At 43.3% G+C, this 25069-nt stretch overlaps 1 protein-coding gene across 5 annotated transcripts in view; it reads right to left on the minus strand.

Annotated features, from left to right (window-relative positions):
- Positions 1–25069, minus strand: part of wdr95 (WD40 repeat domain 95) — a 226868-nt gene that overhangs the window by 36700 nt on the left and 165099 nt on the right. For 4 of the 5 annotated variants that reach the window (XM_068033521.1, XM_068033525.1, XM_068033523.1 and 1 more), the window contains 6 exons: positions 20219–20381; positions 18251–18346; positions 13252–13310; positions 11422–11563; positions 964–1003; positions 784–872 (listed from right to left, as the gene is read on the minus strand). In XM_068033521.1, the coding sequence (XP_067889622.1) occupies positions 784–872; positions 964–1003; positions 11422–11563; positions 13252–13310; positions 18251–18346; positions 20219–20381 (589 nt within the window). The remainder of the gene's footprint in view (positions 1–783; positions 873–963; positions 1004–11421; positions 11564–13251; positions 13311–18250; positions 18347–20218; positions 20382–25069) is intronic. The other variant, XM_068033522.1, reaches the window with a different exon arrangement.

A 25069-nucleotide genomic window follows, 5' to 3' on the forward strand; every position in this document is an offset into this window, starting at 1 on the left:
GAGAGAGGAGGGGAACAAGGATAGGTCAACAGAAGAGCAGGGGGACAAGAGAGAAAGAGGATGAGGATAGGAGAAATGGGTAGGGGATGGGAGAGAAATGGGAAGAATGGGGAGAGCGGAATGAAGGCAGGGCAACTACATCTGTAGGGGGCAGCAAGTCCCCGAAAGGGTTGGGGAATTCCAGCTTTGACTCTCTCCATAGGCCAAGTCTTCCAAAACTGACCCTGTTGGTGTTTAGGGCGGGGGGGGGGGGGGGGGGGAGGGGGGATGGGGGCGCGGTGGAAGAAGGAGGAATACTTTCAAAGATTGAAATTTGGCCCCAATAGGCAAGAACACAGCAATGGGGTGAGCTGTGGTAGCAAAAGCAAGACAAGATTCAGGATGTGAGCTGTTAGTGTGCTGAATGTTGGGGGTGTACTTTGTCCAAATAAACTCATTATCTGCTTCTTGGAGTTGTTGACAATGATCCCTCAGGTCCCTACAGTGGAATATTTATTTCTCAACTAACTCTCAAACAACATGTCATCTTTGTGGAACCTTGCTGTGACGTAACAGTGACAACACTTCAGCAAATAGTTCATTGGCTGTGAAGTGTTTTGGCATGTCCCGAAGGTGCAAGCCCCTTCCTTCTAACCTTTTACTGTAACCAGCATGTTCTTGCTTTTGCTAAGTATTGCATCTACAACGCTGACTAATTCATGAATATTTAGCTAAGAATTACTCATATTAGCAGGACGTACAATGAGTAGCATCTCAGTTCATTATTATTACATTAGTAATTACCAATAAACTCCCCATCCATGCTCCACAGTCGCACAGTACCCTCAACAGAAGAGGTCACCATCACCTTTTGTTCTTCTATTAGTTCCATGCTGGAATATAAATTAAAACTATTTATCATAAAATAAAAGAGTGAAATTGCATCTTTTAGAACTTAATGCAATGTACACAGAGCATACATACCAAGTAACACCACTTACATGGGCTCTCCAGTAGTTAATAACTATAATAAAGATAGATGAAAGACAAGACAAGATTAGCACTATTCTAATCTGTTGTTCAGTATGTAATTTTTTCTCATCATGCAAAGCATTTCAATTCATATGAGTTACAGTACTTCCACATCATAATCAGCTTTCTGACATTTTCAGGGAAATAGGGATATTTCCTGAAACTTTTTCTGTATCTCTTTGGCTGCTGCTCCTGATGAACCTGTTCTGTGAAAACTCTCCCAGTATAAATGATGTGGTACAGCAACCTATTGTTACCCAGCACAAGCCTGTTCTGTACGACTCCCAGTCAACATTAGCCCAGGATTCTGCACTGTTGCTCTCTATGCAATTTACGACCACAAGAATTAGGAGCAGAAGTAGGCCATTCAGCCCCTCGAGCCTGCTCCGTCATTCAATAAGATCATGGCTGATCTGTTTCTGTCTCGAATTCCACATTCCCATCTACCCCGATAACCTCTGATTCCCTTGCCTAATAAGAAGCTATCTACCTCTGCCTTAAAAATATTCAATGATCCCGCCTCCACCACCTTCACAGGCAGAGAATTCCAAAGTCACACAACCTTCAGAGAAAAAATTTCTCCTTGCCTCTGTCCTTAAAGGGTGACCCCTAATATTAAAACAGTGCCCCCTAATTCTGGACTTACCCACAAGAGGAAACATCCTTTTCACATCCTCCTTGTCAAGACTGTTCAGGATCTTATATACTTCAATCAAGTCGCCCCTCACTCTTCTAAACTCCAGTGAAAACAAGCCCCGACTATCCAACCTTTCCTCATAAGACAATCCACTCATTCCAGGTATCAATCTAGTAAACCTCCTCTGAACCGCCTCCAATGCATTCACATCCTTCATTAAATAAGGAGACCAAAACTGCACACAGTATTCGAGATGTGGTCTCAACAATGCCCTGTATAACTGAAGCATAACATCCTTACTTTTATTTTCGATTCCTCTCGTAATAAAGGATAGCATTCCATTAGCTTTCTTTATTACTTGCTGTACCAGCATACTAACTTATTGTGACTCATGCACGAGAACACCTAGATCCCTCTACACCTCGGAAGTCTGCAGTCATTCCCCATTTAAGAAATACTCTGCTTTTTTATTCTTCCTGCCAAAGTGAACAACTTCACATTTTCCCCCATTATACTCCATCTGCCAGATTTTTGCCCACTCACTCAACCTATCTATATCAGTCTGCAACCTCATTATGTCCTCTTCACAACATACTTTCCTACCTATCTTTGCGTCATCTGCAAATTTAGCTACCATGCCATCGCTCCCCTCATCTAAATCATTGATATAAATTATAAAAAGTCGAGGCCCCAGCACAGACCCCTCTGAGACTCCACTCATCACATCCTGCCAATCAGAAAAGGACCCATTTATGTATGCTCTCTGTTTTCTACCAGCCAGCCAATCTTCTATCCATGCTATTATGTTATCCCCCTACACAATGAGTTTCTACTTTGCGCAATAACCTTTTATGTGGCACCTTGTCAAATGCCTTCTGGAAATTCAAGTACAGTACATCAGCGGGCTCCCCTTTATCCATAGCGCATTTTACTCCTTCAAAGAACTCCAATAAATTCGTTAAACATAGAAACACAGAAAATAGGAGCAGGAGTAGGCCATTTGGCCCTTAGAGCCTGCTCCGCCATTCATAATGATTATGGTTTATCATCCAACTCAGTAGCCTGTTCTGGCTTTTGCCACATACCCTTTGCTTCCTTTAGACCCAAGAGCAATATCTAACTTCTTTTTGAAAACATTCAATGTTTTAGCCTCAACTGCTTTCACAAAACCATGTTGACTATTCCCAATTACCTTGAGTTTTTCTAAGTGCCCAGCTATAGCCTCCTTAATGATTGATTCTATCAGTGGTTAGCACCACAGCCTCACAGCTCCAGCGACCCGGGTTCAATTCTGGGTACTGCCTGTGTGGAGTTTGCAAGTTCTCCCTGTGTCTGCGTGGGTTTCCTCCGGGTGCTCCGGTTTCCTCCCACAGCCAAAAGACTTGCAGGTTGATAGGTAAATTGGCCATTATAAATTGCCTCTAGTTTGGGTAGGTGGTAGGGGAGTATAAGGACAGGTGAAGATGGGGTAGGAATATGGGATTAGTGTAGGATTAGTATAAATGGGTGGTTAATGGTCGGCACAGACTCGGTGGGCCGAAGGGCCTGTTTCAGTGCTGTATCTCTAAATCTTAAAAAAAAAATCTAAACCTTCCCACAACAGACGTTAAGCTAACTGGCCTATAGTTACCAATTATCTGTCTCCCCCACTTCTTGAATAGAGGGGTTATATTTGCTACTTTCCAGTCTGATGGAACCTTTCCAGAATCTAGTGAATTTTGAAAATTAACACCAATGCATCTACTACCTCTTTTAAGACCCCAGGATGAATCCCATCAGGACCCGGAGACTTGTCAGCCCGCAGCTTCATCAGTTTGCTCAGTACCACTTCTCTGCTGATTGTAATTTCAGCAGGTTATTCTCTTCCTTCCACCTCCTGATTTACAACTATTACCTGAATGTTTTTTGTATCCTCTTATAGTGAAGACAGAAGCAAAATATTTGTTCATTTCATCCGCCATTTCCTTATTATCTACTATTAACTCCCCATTCTCACTCTCTGGAGGACCAACACTCACTTTACTTACTGAGTTTACTGAGTTCTGAAGAAGGGTCACGGACCTGAAATGTTAACTCTGCTTCTCTCTCCACAGATGCTGCCAGACCTGCTGAGTATTTCCAGCATTTCTTGTTTTTATCTCACTTTACTTGCTTTTTTTTAAAAATACCTGTAGAAACTTTTGCTATCCGTTTTTACATTTCTCGCTAGCTTCCTCTAATACTCTAATTTCTTTCTCCTGATTAACCTTTTCATCATTCTCTGCCTTTCTTGATGTTCTGACCAATCATCTGACCTGCCACTCATCTTTGCACAATTATTTTTTTTTCCTTAAGTTTGATGCTTTCCTTAACTTCTTTAGTTAACCATGGATGGTGGGTCCTCTCCTTAGAATTTTTCTTTATAGTAGGAATATACTTATTCTGAGTATTCTGAAATATCCCCTTAAATGTCTGCCACTGCTTCTCTATTGATCTATCTCCTAGCCTAGTAACCCGGTTCACTTCAGCTAGCTCAACTTTCATGCCCATATAGTTGCCCTTATTTAAGTTTACAATACAAGTCTTAGACCCACTCCTCTCTTTCAAACTGAATGTAAAATTTAATCATATCGTGGTCGCTGCTACCTAGGGGTGCCTTTTCTCTGAGGTCATTAATTAATTCTGTCACATTACACAATACCAAGCCTAATAGACCCTGCTCTCTGGTTGGTTCCAGAATGTGATGTTCTAAGAAACTATCTCGAAAGCATTCTATGAACTCCTCATCCAGGCTACTATTGCCAACCTGATTTTTCCAGTTTATATGTAGATTAAAAGCACCCATGATTATTGCCGTCCCTTTATCACAAGCACCCAATATTTCTTCCAGTATACTTCGTTCTACATTGTGGTTACTGTTAGGGGGCCTCTAGACCACTCCCACTAGTGACTTCTTTCCCCTACTATTCCTCATCTTCACCCAAACCGATTCTACATCCTGATCTCCTGAACCAAAGTCATCTCTAATTAATGGCACCAACAGCATCCTTGATTGAGGGTGCTACCCCTCCACCTTTACCTAGCTTCCTATTTTTCTTGAATGTGACATACCCTTCAATATTGAGGACCCAATCCTTGTCATCCTGCAGCCACGTCTCCGTAATGGCCATCAGATCATACTTGTTTACTTGAATGTACGCAATCAGTTCGTCTACTTTGTTACAAATGCTACATGCTTTCAGATACAGAGCCTTTAGTTTTGTCTTTTTGTTATCTTTGTAACATCTAGTCTTAACTGTTGGTGTGAACAAAGAACAAAGAACAGTACAGCACAGGAACAGGCCATTCGGCCCTCCAAGCCTGCGCCGATCTTGATGCCTGCTTAAACTAAAACCTTCTGCACTTCCGGGGACCGTATCCCTCTATTCCCATCCTATTCATGTATTTGTCAAGATGCCTCTTAAACGTCGCTATCGTACCTGCTTCCACCACCTGCCCCGGCAGCAAGTTCCAGGCACTCACCACCCTCTGTGTAAAGAACTTGCCTCGCACATCCCCTCTAAACTTTGCCCCTCGCACCTTAAACCTACGTCCCGTGGTAACTGACTCTTACACCCTGGGAAAAAGCTTCTGACTATCCACTCTGTCCATGCCACTCATAACTTTGTAAACCTCTATCACGTCGCCCCTCCACCTCCGTCGTTCCAGTGAAAACAATCCGAGTTTATCCAACCTCTCCTCATAGCTAATGCCCTCAGAACAGGCAACATCCTGGTAAACCTCCTCTGTACCCTCTCCAAAGCCTCCACGTCCTTCTGGTTGTGTGGCGACCAGAATTGCACGCAATATTCTAAGTGTGGCATAACTAAAGTTCTGTACAGCTGCAGCATGACTTGCCAATTTTTATACTCTATGCCCTGACCGATGAAGGCAAGCATGCCGCATGCCTTCTTGACTACATTATCCACCTGCGTTGCCACTTTCAGTGACCTGTGGACCTGTACGCCCAGATCTCTCTGCCTGTCAATACTCCGAAGGGTTCTGCCATTTACTGTATACTTCCCACCTGCATTAGACCTTCCAAAATGCATTACCTCACATTTGTCCAGATTAAACTCCATCTGCCATTTCTCCGCCCAAGTCTCCAACCGATCGATATTCTGCTGTATCCTCTGACAATCCTCATCACTATCCGCAACTCCACCAACCTTTGTGTCGTCCGCAAACTTACTGATCAGACCAGCTACATTTTCCTCCAAATCATTTACATATGCTACAAACAGCAAAGGTCCCAGCACTGATCCCTGCGGAACACCACTAGTCACAGCCCTCCATTCAGAAAAGCACCCTTCCACTGCTACCCTCTGTCTTCTATGACTGAGCCAGTTCTGTATCCATCTTGCCAGCTCACCTCTGATCCCATGTGACTTCACCTTTTGTACTAGTCTACCACGAGGGACCTTGTCAAAGGCTTTGCTGAAATCCATATCGACAACATCCACTGCCCTTCCTTCATCAATCATCTTCGTCACGTCCTCAAAAAACTCAATCAAGTTAGTGAGACACGACCTCTTCTTCACAAAACCATGCTGCCTCTTGCTAATAAGTCCATTTGTTTCCAAATGGGAGGAAATCCTGTCCCGAAGAATCCTCTCTAATAATTTCCCTAGCACTGACGTAAGGCTCACCGGCCTATAATTTCCTGGATTATCCTTTCTACCCTTCATAAACAAAGGAACAACATTGGCTATTCTCCAGTCCTCTGGGACATCACCTGTAGCCAATGAGGATACAAAGATTTCTGTCAAGGCCCCAGCAATTTCTTCCCTTGCCTCCCTCAGTATTCTGGGGTAGATCCCATCAGGCCCTGGTGAATTATCTACCTTAATGCTTTGCAAGACTGCCATTGTGTTATTAAGTTTTCTCTCTGTCCCTTCCTACCATTCTCTGATCTTCATTTCCCATAATACTATTCTGCTCTCCTGCCTTGACTCTACCCCTTGATTTGCTACATCTACCCAAGCTTGATCCCTCTCCCCCCTTGTTTAGTTTAAAGCCCTCTCTACTTCCCTAGTTATATGGTTTGCTGGAAGACTGGTCCCAGCAAGGTACAGGTGCAGACCATCCCAAAGATACAGCCCCCACTTTCCTCAACACTGGTGCCAGTGCCCCAAGAACCAAAACCCACTTCTCCCACACCAGTCTTTGAGCCACGTATTCATTTCACTAATCTTATGTGCCCTCTGCCAATTGGCACGTGGCTCAGGTAATAATTCAGTGATTATTACCCCTGAGGTTCTGCTCTTCAATTTGTTGCCTAGCTCTTCATACTGTCTAAGCTTTCCTAATCCTACCTATGTCATTGGTACCTACATGGACCAAGACAACTGGATCCTCCCCCTTCAAATTCCTGTCTAGCCCTGAGCAGATGTCCCAAACCCTGGCACTGCCTGGACTCACGCTCTTGGCTGCACAGAACAATGTCAACCCCCCTCACTACACTATTCCCTACTACTACTACATTCCTTTTTGCTCCCCCCACTTTTGGTTCATCTTTAAGAATTTGGCATGCCAAGCAACATACCAGATATTCAGTTTACCAAAGCTAGATTGATCAAGACTCCACTGCACATTCCATATAACTCTGTTTTCTCCTCTATGTAGCTCTTCTTACTTTTGTGTTCCTTTCTCTAACATTTTTCTCTTCATAGCTGTGGTGGTGTCTTTTCTGCTGCTGAGTTTTTATCTTTGCTGCCTCTCTAGTTTGGGTGATTTTTTAAAATTCCTCCTTGGACAGTTTTTCTCATTCAGAGAACTTAGTCCCTGCTGATATATATTCTGTAATCAGTAATCATGACTGCTAACATTCTCTGAGAATCTCAGTAGCTATTTGGAAAGCAGGCAAGAAATAACTGCAAGTCAAAATCTCATAAAATGGCAGGGTTTGCTATTTCTTGCTTTTGTTGGTTAAAATTGAGGCTGCTGTTGAATACAAGAATCTCCAAAATAAGAGAATACTATGTTTTGCTTTAAATTGTATGCATTTCCAAAGTACTTTAAAACTAGATGTGTTCCATTTTATATTCTTGGCACAGATTTACTCCATTGGTTCTAATGTACTCTATTGCAAGCTCTGTAACAGCTTCATGATTTTGTGTGCACTTACAGTACAAGTTTAATGTTGCAAAGCAGTCTGTGCTTTGCACCAAAACTAAACCTGTTTAGGTTATATCAGTTGTCAAGGTCTAAACTGACCTGTGTCATTCACCTGTATCATTCTCGTGTCGAGTTCAGCTAAGTCAAGTTTCAGGCTACACTTATGCTGTAATTAGTGCCAGCCTTGACTCAATGGTAGCACTTTTGCCTCTGAATTAAAAAATTGCAGGTTCAAACCCCACTCCAGGCACGAAATCTAGGCTGGAACTTAAGTACAGTACTAAGGGAGTGCTCTAGTGTTGGAGGTATGGGGCTGGATTTTTAAAGTGAAGGCAGGAAACAGGAGCCTACTCTGGTTTTTGTTCTGAAACCGACCACTTCTGGCAAGCTGATAGATTGCAATTTTCAAGTGGGAAAGCCTGAATTGAAATGGAGATGGGTTTCCTATCCACTTAGAACCAATGGGATTGAAAATGACAGTGGGTCAGATCGTGTGTGGGGCTCATTTAGACTCCTACAGCAGCCATCACTGAGGCTGCTTGTTGTCCTGAGGGAGAGATCTGCTTTCTGTAGCACCAGAGGGAAATGACATCTCACAGGGGAGCTGGAGGGCTGGCATTAGCAGCAGGCCAGATTGTCACTTCATCATTGCCCATCTGGATCTAATGCTGGAGGCCATGAGGGAGAGGGGGGAGGTTCTTTTCCTCGAAGGTGGCAGGAGGAGGCCACCTCTCTGTTCAGTGTTATTCCCCACTGTTCTTCTTCCTCCTCTCTCTGACTACCTGCTCCTCCCCCAATGAGCTGTCTCCTTCCAGGACCTCAATGTCCACACCTGTCTGGAGGGCCATGTTATGGAGAGCACAGCAGACCACCACAATGACCAAGACCCTTGCAGGAGGGCATTAGAGGGTGCCACCCAAACAGTCCAGGCACCAGATTCGCATCTGATGGTTTTCTCAATGGTTGGCCTGCTGAGCAGGTGGCATCATTTGTTTCATCTCTGTGCCTTTTTCTGGGCCTCCCACAGAGGGGTCAGTAGCCATCTCTTCAAGAAATTTCACTTGTCCCCTTGGAGCCAGTCATGCACTTTGGGGGATGGAGTGAAAGACTGAAGCAGCCTAGACTGGCGGAGGATGAAAGAGTCATGGCAGCTGCCAGGAAAGTGAGTGCACACACAGAGGAAGCTCTTGTTGTGGTGGTAGACATTGGACGTTGAGGGAGTAGAAGCCCTTCCAGTTGATGGGTCTCACTGGCCAGATGCTGGATGCCTTGATGCCACTTGGGTACAAGCAATGATGCCCTGCACCTGAAGGAATCTATCAATGGCTTCAAACCCCAATGCCCTCTGTGCCAGCGCAAGCCCATCTGTATCAAAGTGGGTGTAGTCCCTGCTCATCTGAAAAGGGCACCTGTGACCTAATTGATGGCCTAATGAGATGCTGGCTGCGAGATGCCACCTAGGTCCACAACTGATCCCTGGAACAACCCAATTACATAGAAGTTCAGAGCGCTTGAGACCTTGACAGCTGTAGGTAGCAGACTGCCATGGGGGCTGTGAGGCCTCAGGTCATTATGGATCAGCTTCCTACAGCACTGGCGCTCTGTCTTTTGTAGGTTGCTGACTCTTGGGCTGTGCACCCAATGTCTAGGGTAGTGCCTTCCTCCCCTTGCAGCTTCTGCTGTGCTCCTCTGGCCTCCTGCTGTCCAGGAGGCTGCACCTGCCGCAGCTCATCCTGGTTGCTCTGTCCAATGTTAAAGCAGCCTAATCCCATCTGAGCTCCATCAACTGGGCCTTGAATGCTCACCAGGCCTTCCCATGCCAATCCTAATTGTTACTGTGATTCCAGCGGGCTCACTTCACTATCCACTTTCCAATGTAATACTTAACTCTTCCAGCTTCAAAAATATCCACATTGTGGCACATCTGAGGCAGCAAAGCTTTATTTGCTGCCTCTGCTTTAACTTAATCAGCCCTTCCCACAGCCCTCATGTCCCTCCACAATGCTCACATCTTCACAACCCTGTCATGTCCCCCCCACCATGGTGCTTTCCCTGTTCCCATGCTTTAAAAATAGCTCCCTGCTCCTGACAAGCCTGTTAATAATCTCTTTAATGAGTTCAATAGGCAATTAATTGTACGTCGGCACCCGACCCGTTATCTCCCTGCAGGCTGCAGTTTAAAAATTGCATCACGTTCCGAAGGCAGTGGGACCTCATGCTGATCTCCGAGAAAACAATCTACAAGTCGGGCTCACTGCCAATCCTGCTCTCAGCGGGGTTTGAAAATTCAACCCACCGTCTTTCTGATAAAATGGTAAACTGAGACCTCATCTGCTTTCTCAGGTAAATGTAAAAGATTCCAAGGCCTTATCTGAAGAGTCTCGGACAACAATCATCCCTCAACCAACAGCACTAAAATACACTATCTGGTCATTTACCTCTTTGCTATTTGTGTGTAAATTTGTTGCCTTGTTTGCCTAAATTACATCAGTGACTACACTTTAAAAGTACTGCATTGGCTATGAAATACTTGACTACATTTTGAGGACGTGATAGGTGCCATACAAATGCAAATTCTTTCTTCTAATTGCAGTGACGGTGCAGAAGTTAGCTACTCTGCACCAATGTTACAGTTGTAATGTGAATGGGCCATAAGATAGAAAGAAATCCAGAGTAAATCCTGAGTTAGGAGCATATCAGTATGGAAGACGTTATCAACAAAGTTTAGTGACCATCCCCAGAAAAACATGATTGTAATTCACAAGGTGATTCAGTTCTTCATCACCCGAGCCATATATAGTAGACAGTGGGCAGAATTTTATGAGACTCATGGAGATGGGGCTGGACATGGGACCAGGAGGGAAATCCAAAAGGTCACCGTCGGGCAGCGGGCCGATGCATTGAACCTGTGGCTGATCATGACGTAGGAGGGTGAGCAACAGAAGTGGACTGTGATGGGTAGCCAATTAATGGCAATTAACTGGCCACTTGGGGCCTGATTGGGGACGTTGCAGGATCTTACTAATGGCAGATGGGCTCCACGCTGCGGGTGAAGCCTGGCAGGTCCCTAGAGGTGGCCTCCTGACAGGAGGTCAGTGAAGCCTCCTTTATTTATCCACCCCCACCCCCCCACCCCACCCTCCCCACCCCAAGGAGCCACTGCTGCCACTGAGTCAAAGCTTTGCCTGCAGGCCATCCTGTGAACACAAGAACGCAAGAGGGGCTCCCCCTTCACAATGATGTCTTGGCAGCTGTGGCGACAAATAATTTCAATAATTACACAAATCTTCCAAGGGCGTCTCCATCTTGAGAAGCTCTTGCGTTCTCCTGCATGCCAAACCATGCGCACCTCTCCCAGTGGGGCTGCTGGCAGGACATCATTGCGGGCCCTCCCTGTGGGCCAGCCAGGTACCTGTTGTGCCCTCTGCCCTTATTGAACAGCGCTCTCAGTGGTGGCCTCATAACTTGTGAATATATTTCTGAACAAAATCAATATTTCAGTACATTTTTATGATATAGATCTAACCTTACCATATTTTTGCATGATTCAGTGAAATAGTTCATAATGTGGCATATCCATTAGTACAGGCATTCTTTAATTGTTAAAAAAATACTAGAATAAAAATAATGTTTCTTACTTTTTGGTGGATCTACTTCTGGTCCATGAACAGCATATTCCTTTATACCATAAACATAAATATACCCAACATAATCTGCTGTGTAAAGCAACGAGTCTTCATCCAACACAGCCAGGCTGCTTAATTGAGATTTCACTTTGGACTGAAGAGATAGAAATAGGCATTATCAATTTCAGAATTTAAAATGAAAATGTCAAGGGGTGGGGTTGGGCAGAGGAAGGCACTTTTATTTTATTTCCCTTTTTTCAATGAGTTACAAAGTGTAAAAGGCAATCACACTTTGCGATGTGAATCTACAATTGCCTTTCTCCTTTTGAAGGAGATGGGGTATGTCGTGGCTGGGAGGCCCTCATGTACTCCTTGGCATGGAACCAAGGGCCATTTTAACTCCTGGGCCTTATATAAATTTGACTGGAATGTCTACAGCCTGGACCCGGTGAAAAAGATGCAAGAGCGGGCAGGCAGGAGAGGGAATGTGGGCAGGTGGGAGGCTGGCATTGCTTAGGATCAAAGGGAACAGTCACTGGCATAATTACTGGGAGGGTGTCTCAAAAGAGCTACCAATGGTGGGAGGGGAGGGAAGGGAAGGCTGGCTCTGGGGAGCGGCACTCTTTTTCCTCCTAGCCTACAAGGAATCTTCACAAATTATTTTATAAATGAAACTTACATTAGCCTCTTTTGGTCACTCCGCTGCCTCCTGCTAGGTTTCAATGGTGAACTTGGAGCTATGCGAGCATCCCAATATTTCTCATTAAAATGGGGTCACAGCTCTGACGACATTATGAGGCTGTGATTTTTCCATGTAAAGTATGCCCCCACCTGCCTAGGGCAAGTGACCCTCCCGTACCTGATCTGAGGTCAGTTAAGGCGGTGCTGGGGGTGGATGCTGAATGAGTCAGGAATGCAGTGTAATCTACCGGTACCACACTCCTCCACCCCCATCTTTTCCACTGGGTGGGAAGAGTCAAAATTGATCTTTTAGGTTTAAACAAACAAATTTATTAAACATTAATAGAACAAACAAATAGTAGTAATAATATTACAAATCATTTGCACCTTCTATCTCAAGCCAGATGTTAATTGGTTTTTACATTCCGTTGCATTTTTTAAAATATTCTCCCAACTAGGAAGTATTAAACAGATTAATTTTGAGGATTACAGACAGCCTCAATGAACTCAATAATTTAAAAAAGACAGTCCGATAAATCCTTCCAGAACTGTAACTGGAGCTAAGCAGAATTAAAATAACTTAAAATCAAAAAGCTGCCAGTCAGACATTTATCTGCACAAATCATGTTTGCAATTGAATGAGTGGCTTGGCTCCTACTAAGTGAGAACTGATTAATCATCAAACCAATGCAGCAAGTTAAACATGGAGATGATTTATTTGACCAAGACTGGTGTCAACTACCTAATTACTGTGACAGAATTAAAGAAACAAAGTTAAACCTTTGAAAAAATGCTTAATTTCTGTCACATTATATTCCTTACAAAAGGAAAAGGAAAATCCACATTTCCAACCAATTTAAGAAATGGTGATTGCCGTTTTTAAGATGAAAATAATTTACAAATCCATGGAAAATATTTTTATCCCTATCACTGCACTAGTTGTAGGAGAAGTTTTCAAAGTACACTTGTGGCAGCTCTTTCACATATTGGAAATAAATACTTTATCAGTGCAAGATATGACCTTGAGATGAATATTGTGCTTTATGGAGATTTTCCACGAGAAACATTGGATATTTAAAGACTTTACAGTGATATATGAACCATTTGCTTGCTAATTGTTGAGTGCTTGGTGTTTCAGAAATGTCATGTGTTGTAACTCACTGCAGTAAAAGTACCAAAGAGCTGTCCACCATTAAACAGATTCCAGAATGCAAGTGAACCTATATGAGCACAAAATAAATGCAAATTAAAAACATGATAGAGAAGGATTACCATGATAACTCTATACATAACGGATATTGCTGTATATTATTGACGTTAAAAGACAAGTCCTACAAGAGAGGTTATTACAGATTTGACTATGAACAAAAATATTATAGAAAATAGTGCATTCCACAATCAAGAATATCCAGCAGATAAACTGAAACTGAAAAGGGTGGATTTTCCTGGGCAGGTGCTCTACAATTTCGGCAGGGCACTCCAGGAGTTCACTTCATCGCTACCATCACCTCATTGGCTGCTCTTCCTATCGGATCTCATTGAAGATCCCAGGATGCATGCGAAAGATTCTATTCCGTGCAGGAAGGCAAAGAAGAGACTTAAAAGGAGCAGCAACATTAAAGGATGAAAGAAGTACAATGGTGGTCCCATGAAAGAACCAGAAAGACTTTGAAGTTTGGAGTTTATGGGAATGGTATTTTCATCTGCGATTTCTGAAGAATATTGGTGATGCTTAAAACTGTCTTTCCACCTTTACAGATAACAACATGTGCAATGAGCTCATGGACTTCTTCGTCACTAATACTGAGACCATCTGGCCAAAAGAACAGAGGCCAACTGCCTCTGCTGCTTTCCCTCGACCCCCTTGCCCTTGCCCATAATACCAAATCTCCCTATTGTTGTGAATGTTTATCTTACTCCAGTTTCTCTCTTATTTCTCCTCATGCCCTCTCTGAGGTCATCTTATCCTTAGGTCCCATCTCCTGCTCCTTTGACCCCATTCTTTCTAAACTGCTGGCCAACCAACTAGAGTTGTATTCCATGGAAGTTAGAAGGTTAAGGGGTGATTTGACTGAAGTTTTCAAGACTTAGGGTCAATGGGGAGAAACTATTTCTGCTATTTGTGTGGGAGTAGGTGGCGGTGGGCGGTGAGGGGGGTGGGGGGAGCAGTCTAGGGAGCATAGTCAAAAAATTAGAGCCAGATCTTTCAGGAGCGAATTTAGGAAACATTTCTTCACACATAGGGTTGTTAACGTTTGGAACTCTCTTTTGTAAATGGCAATTGATGCTAGATCGATTGTTAATTTTAAAACACAGATTGATAGATTTTTGTTGGCCAAAGGTATTAAGGAAAATAGGGCAACAGCAGGTATATGGGGCAGGTTTTCCGGGCCCCGCCAGGGATGGAAACAGCGGTGGACGGGCCTGAAAATGCCCTCACCAGCTGGCATGCTGGTTTCCCACGCCATTCCCAGCATCAGCCATTTTGGAGCAGGCTGGTCAGGGACAGCAGGGCCACCCATCTTAACGCACTGGGTAGTTGGTTAGGCTTGTTAACAGCCTTGTTAATCCAATTAAAGGAATTTCCCAGTCGGCCTCCAGTTTCCCGCACCAACAGGGGACAGTTTAGGTGCCTGATGTTAAACTCCAGAAAGCTTGTTATGGAAGGATAATGCTGAAATCTATCTTTACTCAGTTTCATATTTATTGTACAGAGTAAAAGGATTACAAATATGTAGCTCCTCACTCAAACTATCCAGCAGTCTCAGTCAGTATCTGCTTTTCAGTGCTCAAGTAAGACCCCAATTAACACCCTCCACCTGCATATTGTCATGCTAGGCCCCCACCTGCCAAGAATGTGGCACATTAATTTTGTCATGAACATTGATTTTAAACTGTTGCTGGAGTGAGGAAATGACTTGTTAAGTAGATCAGCCGATGCTGGAAAATACATTTGCATATTAACAGACAGTGCTTGGAAGGCCAAAGGACCATTCCCTGACACATTCAACCCACAATAGACCTTGATCATCAGGTATTGTGTGTAAGAGGAGCATTCCGGAGACTGCTAAGGTGTTACAATCCAGGACTGGTTAAACCAGCTGGTCACATGACTAACTGACTGTTCAGTGTCATTTGAACTAGCCACAGAGAGTTTGAGGAGAAAGAATGTTTGCTCTTGGACTGAGAAGATCTCTCCTGTCTGCTCCCATCTCTTTCTCACAAGACTCTGAATCCACTGAAGACAGATGAACCCCAAGAGAGAAAAGTCTCCTACAGCGAACAAGGTTTAAGAAGAATACTGGGCCCCAACGAAAAGCAACATCTACCTACAATCAACGACTCTACAGTGAGCTCAAAGAACCGTAACAAAAATTCTTCAGAAATTGCCTCAAACTTCTCCACTTTATTTTTTTTCTTCTGCTCTTTCTGTCTCTATTTGCATGTGTGTATCACGTATGCATGTTAGCGTGGGACACGTGTATCTGTAGGCATCAACCGAATTAGAGTTTAAGTTCAAGTTTAATAAATTTCAACTTTTCTTCTTTAAACCCAAGAAAACTTGTTTGTGCTGGTTTCTTTGCCTTTGAATTGGAAAGCAGTGAACAAGGATTCACCAAGGGGGAGCTAAAAACAGTGTTTTAAAAATTAAAACCTGTTATGGTAAGACCAGGTGAAGACTGAGAGGTACCCCTAGACACCTTTCTCACTTGGTCATAACAATATAATTAAACAATTGATACACATTAACATATTAACACCTGGAGACAGACATCTGGTGGCAGACCAAGGGGCTTGTGCTCCAGGCAGGTCAAGAGGACCTCCCTGCCTGCTTGGGTGAGAAATCATCCACACGCCGCCACATTCTGCAGAGGCATTCCCCCAAATCCTACAATGAAGGCCTGGTTGCAAGAAGCATCTTTTATTTAAAGTTTAAAAAAAGTTGGTGAGAGGGTGCCTCCATGTTGAAGCGCCCGCTCTATTACTTACCATCCATTGCAGCCTGCTGATCCTCTCAAGCTGGAAGACCTCTGATTGGCCTTCTAACTTCCAGAGCCTTCCCGCCACCCTTAATTGGACAGGGAACCTGTCTCCATGCCAATTAAGGGGGTGCCTCCATGAAAATCCCAGTGAATGACTGTTTCCCCCAGGGGTGGGTTCAGGACCTGGAAACGGTCCCGTCTTCTGTTTCCAGCCCCCAGGGGCGTAGGGGAATGGGGGATGGAGGGGAGGAAATCCAACCCATGGAGTTAGGTTGCAGATCAGCCATGATCTCATTGAATAGCGGAACAGATCCAAGGGGCTAAATGGCCTACTCCTGTTCCTATTTCCTATGTTCCGTCCTGACCCTATGCTAGCTGACACTATAAATGGTTCCCTCCACTCAGCTACTGTCTGTTGCTTTCAAAACTGCCGTCATCACCTGCTCCTCATAAAACCCCACCCTGGAACACTTCATCCTTGCAAACTACTGCCCCATTTCCAACCTTCCTTTCCTCTCTAAAGCTCTCGAACATGTTGTCACCTCCCAAATCAGTGCCTATCTTTCTTACAACTCTAATCAGGTTTGCACCCCTGCTACCACATGGCAATAGACCTCACCAAAGGCACAAATGACATCCTCTGTGACTGTGACCATGGTGCACTATCCCGCCTAATCCTCCTTGACCTCTTTGCAGCCTTTGACATCACAGAATTTTACAGTGCAGAAGGAGGCCATTCAGCCCATCATGTCCGCACCGGTGCTCTGAAAGAGCAACTCCCTCAGTTCCACTCCCCTGCCTTCTCCCCATAACCCGGCACATTCTTCCTTTTCATATAACTGTCGAATTCCCTTTTGAATGCTTCAATTGAACCTGCCTCCACCACGTTCTCAGGCAACACATTCCAGACCTTAACCACTTGCTGTGTGAAAAGGTTTTTCCTTATGTCACTTTTTCTTCTCTTCCCAAATACTTTAAATCTGTGCCCTCTCATTCTTGATCCTTTCACAAGTGGGAACAGTTTCTCTCTATCTATTATGTCCAGACCACTCATGATTTTGAATATCTCTATCAAATCACCTCTCAGTCTTCGCTTCTCCAAGGAAAACAGTCCTAACTTCTGCAATCTATCTTCATTACTGAAATTCCTCATCCCTGGAACCAATCTCCTGAATCTTTTTTGTATTCTCTCCAATGCTCTCATGTCTTTCCTCAAGTGCGGCACCCAGAATTGGATGCAGTACACCAGCTGAGGCCGAACTAGTATCTCATACAAGTTCAACATAACTTCCTTGCTCTTGTACTCTATGCCCCTATTAATAAAGCCCACACCATTCTCCTTCAATAGCCTTCTTCCGTTGTCCACATCAGTGAGATTTCTCTTTCTTGGTTCCATCTTACTTATCCGACCATAGTTATAGCATTTCCAGCAATGACATCTCTTCCTGCCTTTGCACCATTGACTTGAGACTCCCCCAAGGACCTGTTCTTGGAACCCTTCACTTCATTTACATGCTGCCCCTTGGCAACATCATCTGTAGACATGAGGTCAGCTTCCATATATACAGGGATGATACTCAGCTTCACTTCTCCACCACCTCTCCCAAACTACCCCAGTGTTGTCAGATTGCTTGCCTGATATCCAAGCTTGGATGAGCTGCAATTTCCTCCAGTTAAACATTGGAAGATTGAAACATTCATCTCTGTCCCTACCACAAACTTGGTGTCCTCACCATCGATTTCATCCTTCTCCCTGGCCATTGCTTGAGCCAGACCTTTTGCAATCTCGGAGCTCTATTCAACTCCAACCTAAGCTTCCAACTCCATCTCAACCCTAACCACAGACTACCTATTTCCAGCCCACCCTTAACATTGCTCACCCCTGCTCCGCCTCAGCCCATCTACTGCTTTATCACCTCGAATACTTCAATGGTCTGCTTGCAATTCAGAGCCTTTGGCCACTTCAGTCACTTATCAAAAAAAATCTGTAGGCGTGTGTAGTGGAAGTGAAAAATTAAGGCAACCATTTTACTGCCACGATGATGCAATGAGTCGACAATTGAACACTTAACTTACTTTTTACTCTTTCCAGATCTGCTGCATATTTCCAACAATTTCTGTCATTGTTTCAGATTTACAGAGTTTGCGGCTTTTCCTATTGTCAATCTCTTGATTACCTTGAGGTCCAGTAGCAACAAGCGAAGCTCCTAATTCAGTCTTCAGCACTCGAGTCTTCAAGAATATGACTTTATTTACACTCTTGGCTACTTCTACTGTGTGGATATTAAAAAGTAATTAAATCAATAAACATAATACCATAGAAAAGTGAGATTTGAACAAAAAAGTTGATTTATTTAATGTACTGTTATTAGTAAATAATTGTCACATTATTTAGCTCTTACTCCCTACCTTTTGTTCAGATTTGTTTTGTTGAATTAGGAATGATAATCAGTAACTCCTGCAATTTGGACACCTTTCTGAACAGTTCTTGCAAGCTATATTTATACTATAGTCCCAGGACAAAACTGCATGTAATCACCCAGTTCAGTTCATAGTCAAGTGATAGATCATCAGTCCAACATGTACAGAGTTTTCTTTTCCACAAAAACAAATGAACCCACCACAGTTCAATATATTGTGGGGTGGGAAATCGCCTGATTACCATGATAATCTAATTGAGATATTTAAAATGATTAAAGTTGAGAGAGAGAGAGAAAGGGGAGTTCAGAACATGGAGACATAACCTTAAATATAGTGCTAGGACATTCAGGGGCAATGTCAGGAGGCACTTCTTCACACAAAGAGCAAGTGGAAATCTGGAACTCTCGCTCCCAAAGTGTTGTTGAGTCCAAGTTAATTGAAAATTTCAAAATTAAGATTGCTAGTTTTTTGTTAAGTGTTATGGAACCAAGGTGGGTAGATGAAGTTAAGATACAGATCAAAAATTAACTAATTGAATAACCAAATAGGCTCAAGAGGCTGAATGACCTGCTTCTGTTCCTAAATGCTAGACAGCAGTATGTATGACAAAGGGCCCCAATGTAAAAACTTCAACAAGGCTCCAGTCTCATTCAGGTGGACCAGTGGGCTGTTCTTAGACAGATCCTGGGCAAAATGGTGCCAGACATTGACCCTCGTTCTGCCCGGTTTACACACGTAAAATGGACTTAATGAAGCTCCAATTTCTATACCATTTATCCAAGGTAAGACTTTTATTCACATCACCTTTACTCAATACACAGCCCTGCGACAATAGTTCTTTAGCCACAGGACTAGTATTTCTTGCCATCGCCTCCCCCTCCCCCCTTCACTTCTCAAGCCTCTCCTCCAAACATAACAGGATACAGGAATACATCTCCTTCTTCCGAAGACTGTTCTCACCAACTCTATTCCAATCCTACTCAGTCCACTCATCAATGGCCCCCAACATGTTGGCAGTGAATGAACAATCACCACTCAGAAGAATGCAGCACTGAAGCTAGCCATTCAATCTATCAGGTCTGTGTTGGCTCTATCAAAAAGCAATCTTGTTAGTCCCACTTCCCTGCTCTATCCCCATGGCCCTGTAATTCTTTCTTGTTCAATTATTTATCCAATGTACTTTTGATGGTGATTACTGAATCTGCATCCACTACCCTATCAGGCAATGCATTCCAAATCCTGACCACTCCTCTCCACATTTCCCTCCAGAATGTCCATTCACTCATGAACAAGGCCCTTGTCATCCACAACCACACTTGTCTTTTTCACAAATTTTAAGAAAAATATTGTTTTCAGAAATGGCACTATATTTTTTAAAGGTAATTTACTAGAAGCAAGTAGATTTTGAATTTGGGTGGGGAGTGGAAATTAGGGCAGATGGGTACTAAAAATACTAAATTATCCTTTTCGAGGGCAATTAGGGATGAGCAATAAATGATGGCCTTGCCAGTGTTGCCAGCGTACCATGAAAATTTTTTTAAAACTCTTCATCTGTCTCATCATCTCGAATCAATATTCTTATTAAAATCCATGAGAAAAATAAAATGGTAGAAATTAATTATAAGTTTTTCTTTACAATTTTTGGTTCTTTCTGACAGTTTAGATGAAAATGTTCAAGAAGACCATCATTAAAATATATCTCAGACACATTACTTATATTTTACCTTCTCCATCTCTGCACTCTGTGGTTGAGGGATTCTGTAGATGGCAAAAGATATGTCCTGAGATCATATTCCACACGATTATTTCTCCATCATAGCTAGAGGTGGCAAGGAGAGTGGGGGGACACTGAGCTATACATAGAATGTCATCCTTGTGTCCTCGTTTCTAGGAAGAGACATAAAATAATCATAGGCGTGATGAACTTAAGGTGTATATTCAAATAAATGTATGCATTTGTTTTCATAATGCCTGTTCAAGAAGTAAATTTCATTAGCTTCACAGGACAGGACATGGCAGCCTGTGAACTTAATGAGTGATAACCAGCTTTGCAACATATAACCATGCAATTATGTTTTCAGAAAAAGCACTATATTTTAAAAGGTAATTTAATAGCAGCACGTAGATTTTGAATTTGGGTGGGGAGATGGAATTTGGACAGACCGGTACTAAAAATACTAAACAAACCTTCTCGAGGGCAATTAGGGATGGGCAATAAATGCTGGCCTTGCCAGTGATGCCCACGTACCATGAACAAATTTTTAAAAACTCTTCATCTGTCTTAATCATCCAGAATCACTTAATGTAGTTGGTGTGTTGTTAAATCACCCATTCTTGGGATTATTTTAATTAAACCATGTTCAAATTTATTTCCAGTGGCAGGAAAATCTGCTGTTAGGTAGGGAACTCCAGGATTATTAACCCAGTAACAATGAAGAGACAGCAATATGTTTCCAAATCAGGATGGTGTGTGGATTGGAAGGGAACTTGCAGATGATGGTGTTCCCATGCGCCGGTTGACCTTGTTCTTCTAGATGGTAGAGGTCGCAGGTTTGGAAGGTGCTGTTAAAGAAGGCTTGGTGAATTGCTGCAGTGCATCTTGTATATGGTACATACTGTTGCCACAGTGCATCGGTGGTGAAGAGAGTGAATGTTGAAGGTGATGGATGGTGTGCCAGGCAAGTGGGCTGCTTTGTTCTGGATGCTGTCGAGCTTCTTGAGTGTTGTTGGAGCTGCACTAATCCAGGCATGTGGAGAGTATTCCATCACACTGCTGACTTGTGCCTTGTAAATGCTAGACAGGCTTTGGGGAGTCAAGACAAGAGTTATTCACTGCAGAATTCCCAGCCTCTGACCTGCTCTTGTAGCCACAATATTTATTTATAATTATATGGCAGGGCAGTTAAGTTTCTGGTCAATGGTAAGCTCAGGATGTTGATAATGGGGGATTTGGTGATTGTAATGCCATTGAATGTCAAGGAGAGATGGTTAGATTCTCTCTCATTGGAGATAATCATTTCCTGACATGTGTGCAGCGTGACTGTTACTTGCCACTTAGAAGTCCAAGCCTGAATGTTGTCCAGGTCCTGCTGCATGTGGAAGTGGGCTGCTTCAGTATCTGAGGAGTTGTGAATGGAACTGAGTACTAAGCAATCATCAGCAAACATCCCCAGTTCTGACCTTATGATGGAGGTAAGGTCATTGATGAAACAACTTAAGATGGTTGGGCTTAGGACAGTGCTGTGAGGAACACCTGCAACAATGCCCTGGGGCTGAGATGATTGGCCTGCAACAACAAAAATATCTTCCTGTGTGCTAGGTATGACTCCCACCACTAGAGAGTTTCTCCCCGATTTCCATTTTACTTGGACTTCTAACTGCCACATAGGGTCAAATGCTGATTTGATGTCAAGGGCAGTCACTCTCCCCTCACTTCTGGAATTCAGCTCTTTTGTCCATGCTTTGATAAATGTTATAATGTGGTCTGGTGCCAAGTGGTCCTGGCAGAACCCAAACTGAGTAATGGCAAGCAGGTTATTGGTGAGTAAGTGCTGCTTGATAGCCCTGTCGATGACACCTTCCATCACATTTCTAATGACTGAATAGACTGATGGGGCGATAATTGGTTGGTTTGGACATGTCCTGCTTTTTGTGGATGGGACATACCCGAGCAATTTTCCACATTGTCGGGTTGATGCCAGTGTTGTAGCTGTACTGGAACAGCTTAGATAGAGGCAGAGCTAGTGCTGGAGCACAAGCCTTCAGTACTATGGCCAGGATGATGTCAGGGCCCATAGCCTTTGCTGCATTCAGTGCAATCAGCAATTCTTGATATCAAATAGTGGAGTGAATCAAATTGGCTGAAGACTGGCTTCTGTGATGACGGGGACCTCAGAATCAGGCCAAGGTGGATGATACACTTGGAACTTTTGCCTGAAGATGGTTGCAAAGGCTTCAGACTTGTCTTTTGCATTCACGTGTTGGGATCTGCCATCATTAAGGTTGGGGATGATCATGGAGGCTCCTTTTCCTGTTAGTAGTTCAATTGTCCAATACCATTCATGACTGGATGTGGCAGGACTGCAGAGGTTTGATCTGATCCATTGGTTGTGGGATTGATTTGCATGCTATCAATTGCAACCTGTTTTTGCTGGTTAAAATGCATGTAGTCCTGTGTTATAGCTTCACCAGGTTGGCACCTCATTTCTAGGTGCACCTGGTGCTGCACCCAACATGCTCTTCTACATTCTTCATTGAACCAGATTTAGTTTGCTGGCTTGATGCTAATGGTAGAGTCAGGGTTGGGCTGGACTATGACGTTACAGATTGTGGTGGAATACAATTCTGTTGCTGCTGATGGCTCACAGCACCTCATGGATGCCCAGTTTTGAGCTGCTAGATCTGTTCTGAACATATCCCAGTTAGCATGATGGTAGTGCCACATAACATGATGGAGGGTATCCTCAATATGAAGAGTGAACTTTGTCTCCACAAGGACTCTTCAATGGTTACTCCTACTGATACTGTCATGGACAGATCCATCTGTGACAGGCAGATTGGTGAGGACGAGATCGTAGGGTTTTCCCTCTTGTTGGTTCCCTCACCACCTGCCGCAGGTCCAGTCTGGCAGATATGACCTACAGGATCCGGCCAGCTTGGTCAGTAGTAGTGCTTCTGAGCCACTCTTGGTGATGGACATTGAAGTCCCCCCGCCCAGAGTACATTCTGTGCCCTTGCTATCCTCAGTGTTTCTTCCAAGTGGTGTTCAACATGATGGAGGACTGATTTATCATTTGAGGGGTGGGAGCGGGAGGCGGTAATCAGCAGGATGTTTCCTTGCCCATGTTTGACCTGCTGCCATGAAACGTCATGCGGTCTGGAGTCAATGCTGAGGACTCCCAGGACCATTTCTTCCTGATTGTATACACTGTACCACCTCCTCTGGTAGGTCTGTCCTGCCAGTGAAACAGGACATACCCAGGGATTGTAATGGAGGATTCTGGGACATTGGCTGAAAGGTATGAATCTGTGAGTGTGACTATGTCAGGTTGTTGCTTGACTAGTCTATGGGATAGCTCTCCCAATTTTGGCACAATTCCCCAGATGTTAATAAGGAGGATTTTTCAGGATTGACTGGGCTGCATTTGCCTTTGTCGTGTTAGGTGCTGAGATCGATGCCGGGTGGTCTGTCCAGTTTTATCCTTCTTATACTTCTTTGTAGCAGTTTGATACAACTTTGTGGTTGTCTAGGCCATTTCAGAGGGTTAAGAGTTCACATTCCCGTGGGTCTGGAGTCACATATAGGCCACACCGGGTAAGGATGGCAAATTTCCTTCCCTAAAGGACATTAATGAACCATATGGGTTTTTATGACAATCCAGTAGTTCTGTAGTCACCATTACTGATTGTCATCATCATCATCATCAACATCATTCAGGCTATGTTCATCCACTGTAGGATATAGCCCTCCTCATGCTTTTTCCATTTACCTCTATCACTTGCTGTTCTTGCCCATGTGGTTCCTAGGTATGATAATATGTCATCTCTCCATCTTCCTCTCTGTCTCTCCCTTCTTTTTCTTGATCGCCATTCCATTAGCCTTTTTGTCCACCTGTTATCATTTCTTTGAGCAACATGCCCACCCATCTCCATTTATCATCTGAATGATGTCCTTAACTCCAGTTTTCTGGCATATTTCATGACACCTGATTTTATCACGAATGGAGATGTGTAACACTTGCCTTTCCTTTGCTCTCTGAGCTGTACACAGTTTTTGTTCTACATATTTTTGTAGTTGTCCATGATTCCACCCCAAATGTCATGGTCGTTAGCACACACTGATCACACCCCCTATTCCTTAATGCCAGTATTATTTTCTTATCATGTAGAATATCTCTGTATCTCCTAAAACCAATCCATCCTGCCCTAATCCTCTTCATTTGTACAATCCTCCATCCTTAATGTTTGTCCTAGATATTTGTATTCTATCGCTTTTTCAATTTCTTGGTCTTCAATTTGTATGGTATCTTCTGTCTTAAAATCCATCATATACTTTGTTTTTCCCATGTGCATTTTCAGTTAAATATTTTTACTCTCTTTATTTAAGTTATTTAGTTGTACTTCCAAGTCTTTAACAGATGAAGTAGTTACAGCAACATCATCTGCAAAGCGTATGTCTGTTAGTTTTATCCATCACTATTTAATCCTCTCTCCTCTAAGGATATCTTCTTGAATATGTCTTCCATTATTGTGGCGAATATTTTTGGTGAGATTGTATCCTCTTGTTTCACTCCTCTTTCAATATTTATCAACTGTATTACTTCTTTGTTGATGTGTATTCTGGCCATTTCATCTGTGCAAATGTCCTCTATGATCTTCACATATTCCTCATTTATTCCTGTTTTAAGGAAAAATCCTCCTTATTAACATCTGGGGAATTGTGCCAAAATTTGGAGAGCTGTCCCACAGACTAGTCAAGCAACAGCCTGACATAGTCACACTGACAGGATTTTAGAGTATCCTTCCCTTAGCTCTGCCTGTTCTCTTGGTTGCTGTTCGTCTAATTAGAATTTTGT

This window comes from Heterodontus francisci, chromosome 6, assembly GCF_036365525.1.
Source record: "Heterodontus francisci isolate sHetFra1 chromosome 6, sHetFra1.hap1, whole genome shotgun sequence".
NCBI lineage: Eukaryota > Metazoa > Chordata > Chondrichthyes > Heterodontiformes > Heterodontidae > Heterodontus > Heterodontus francisci.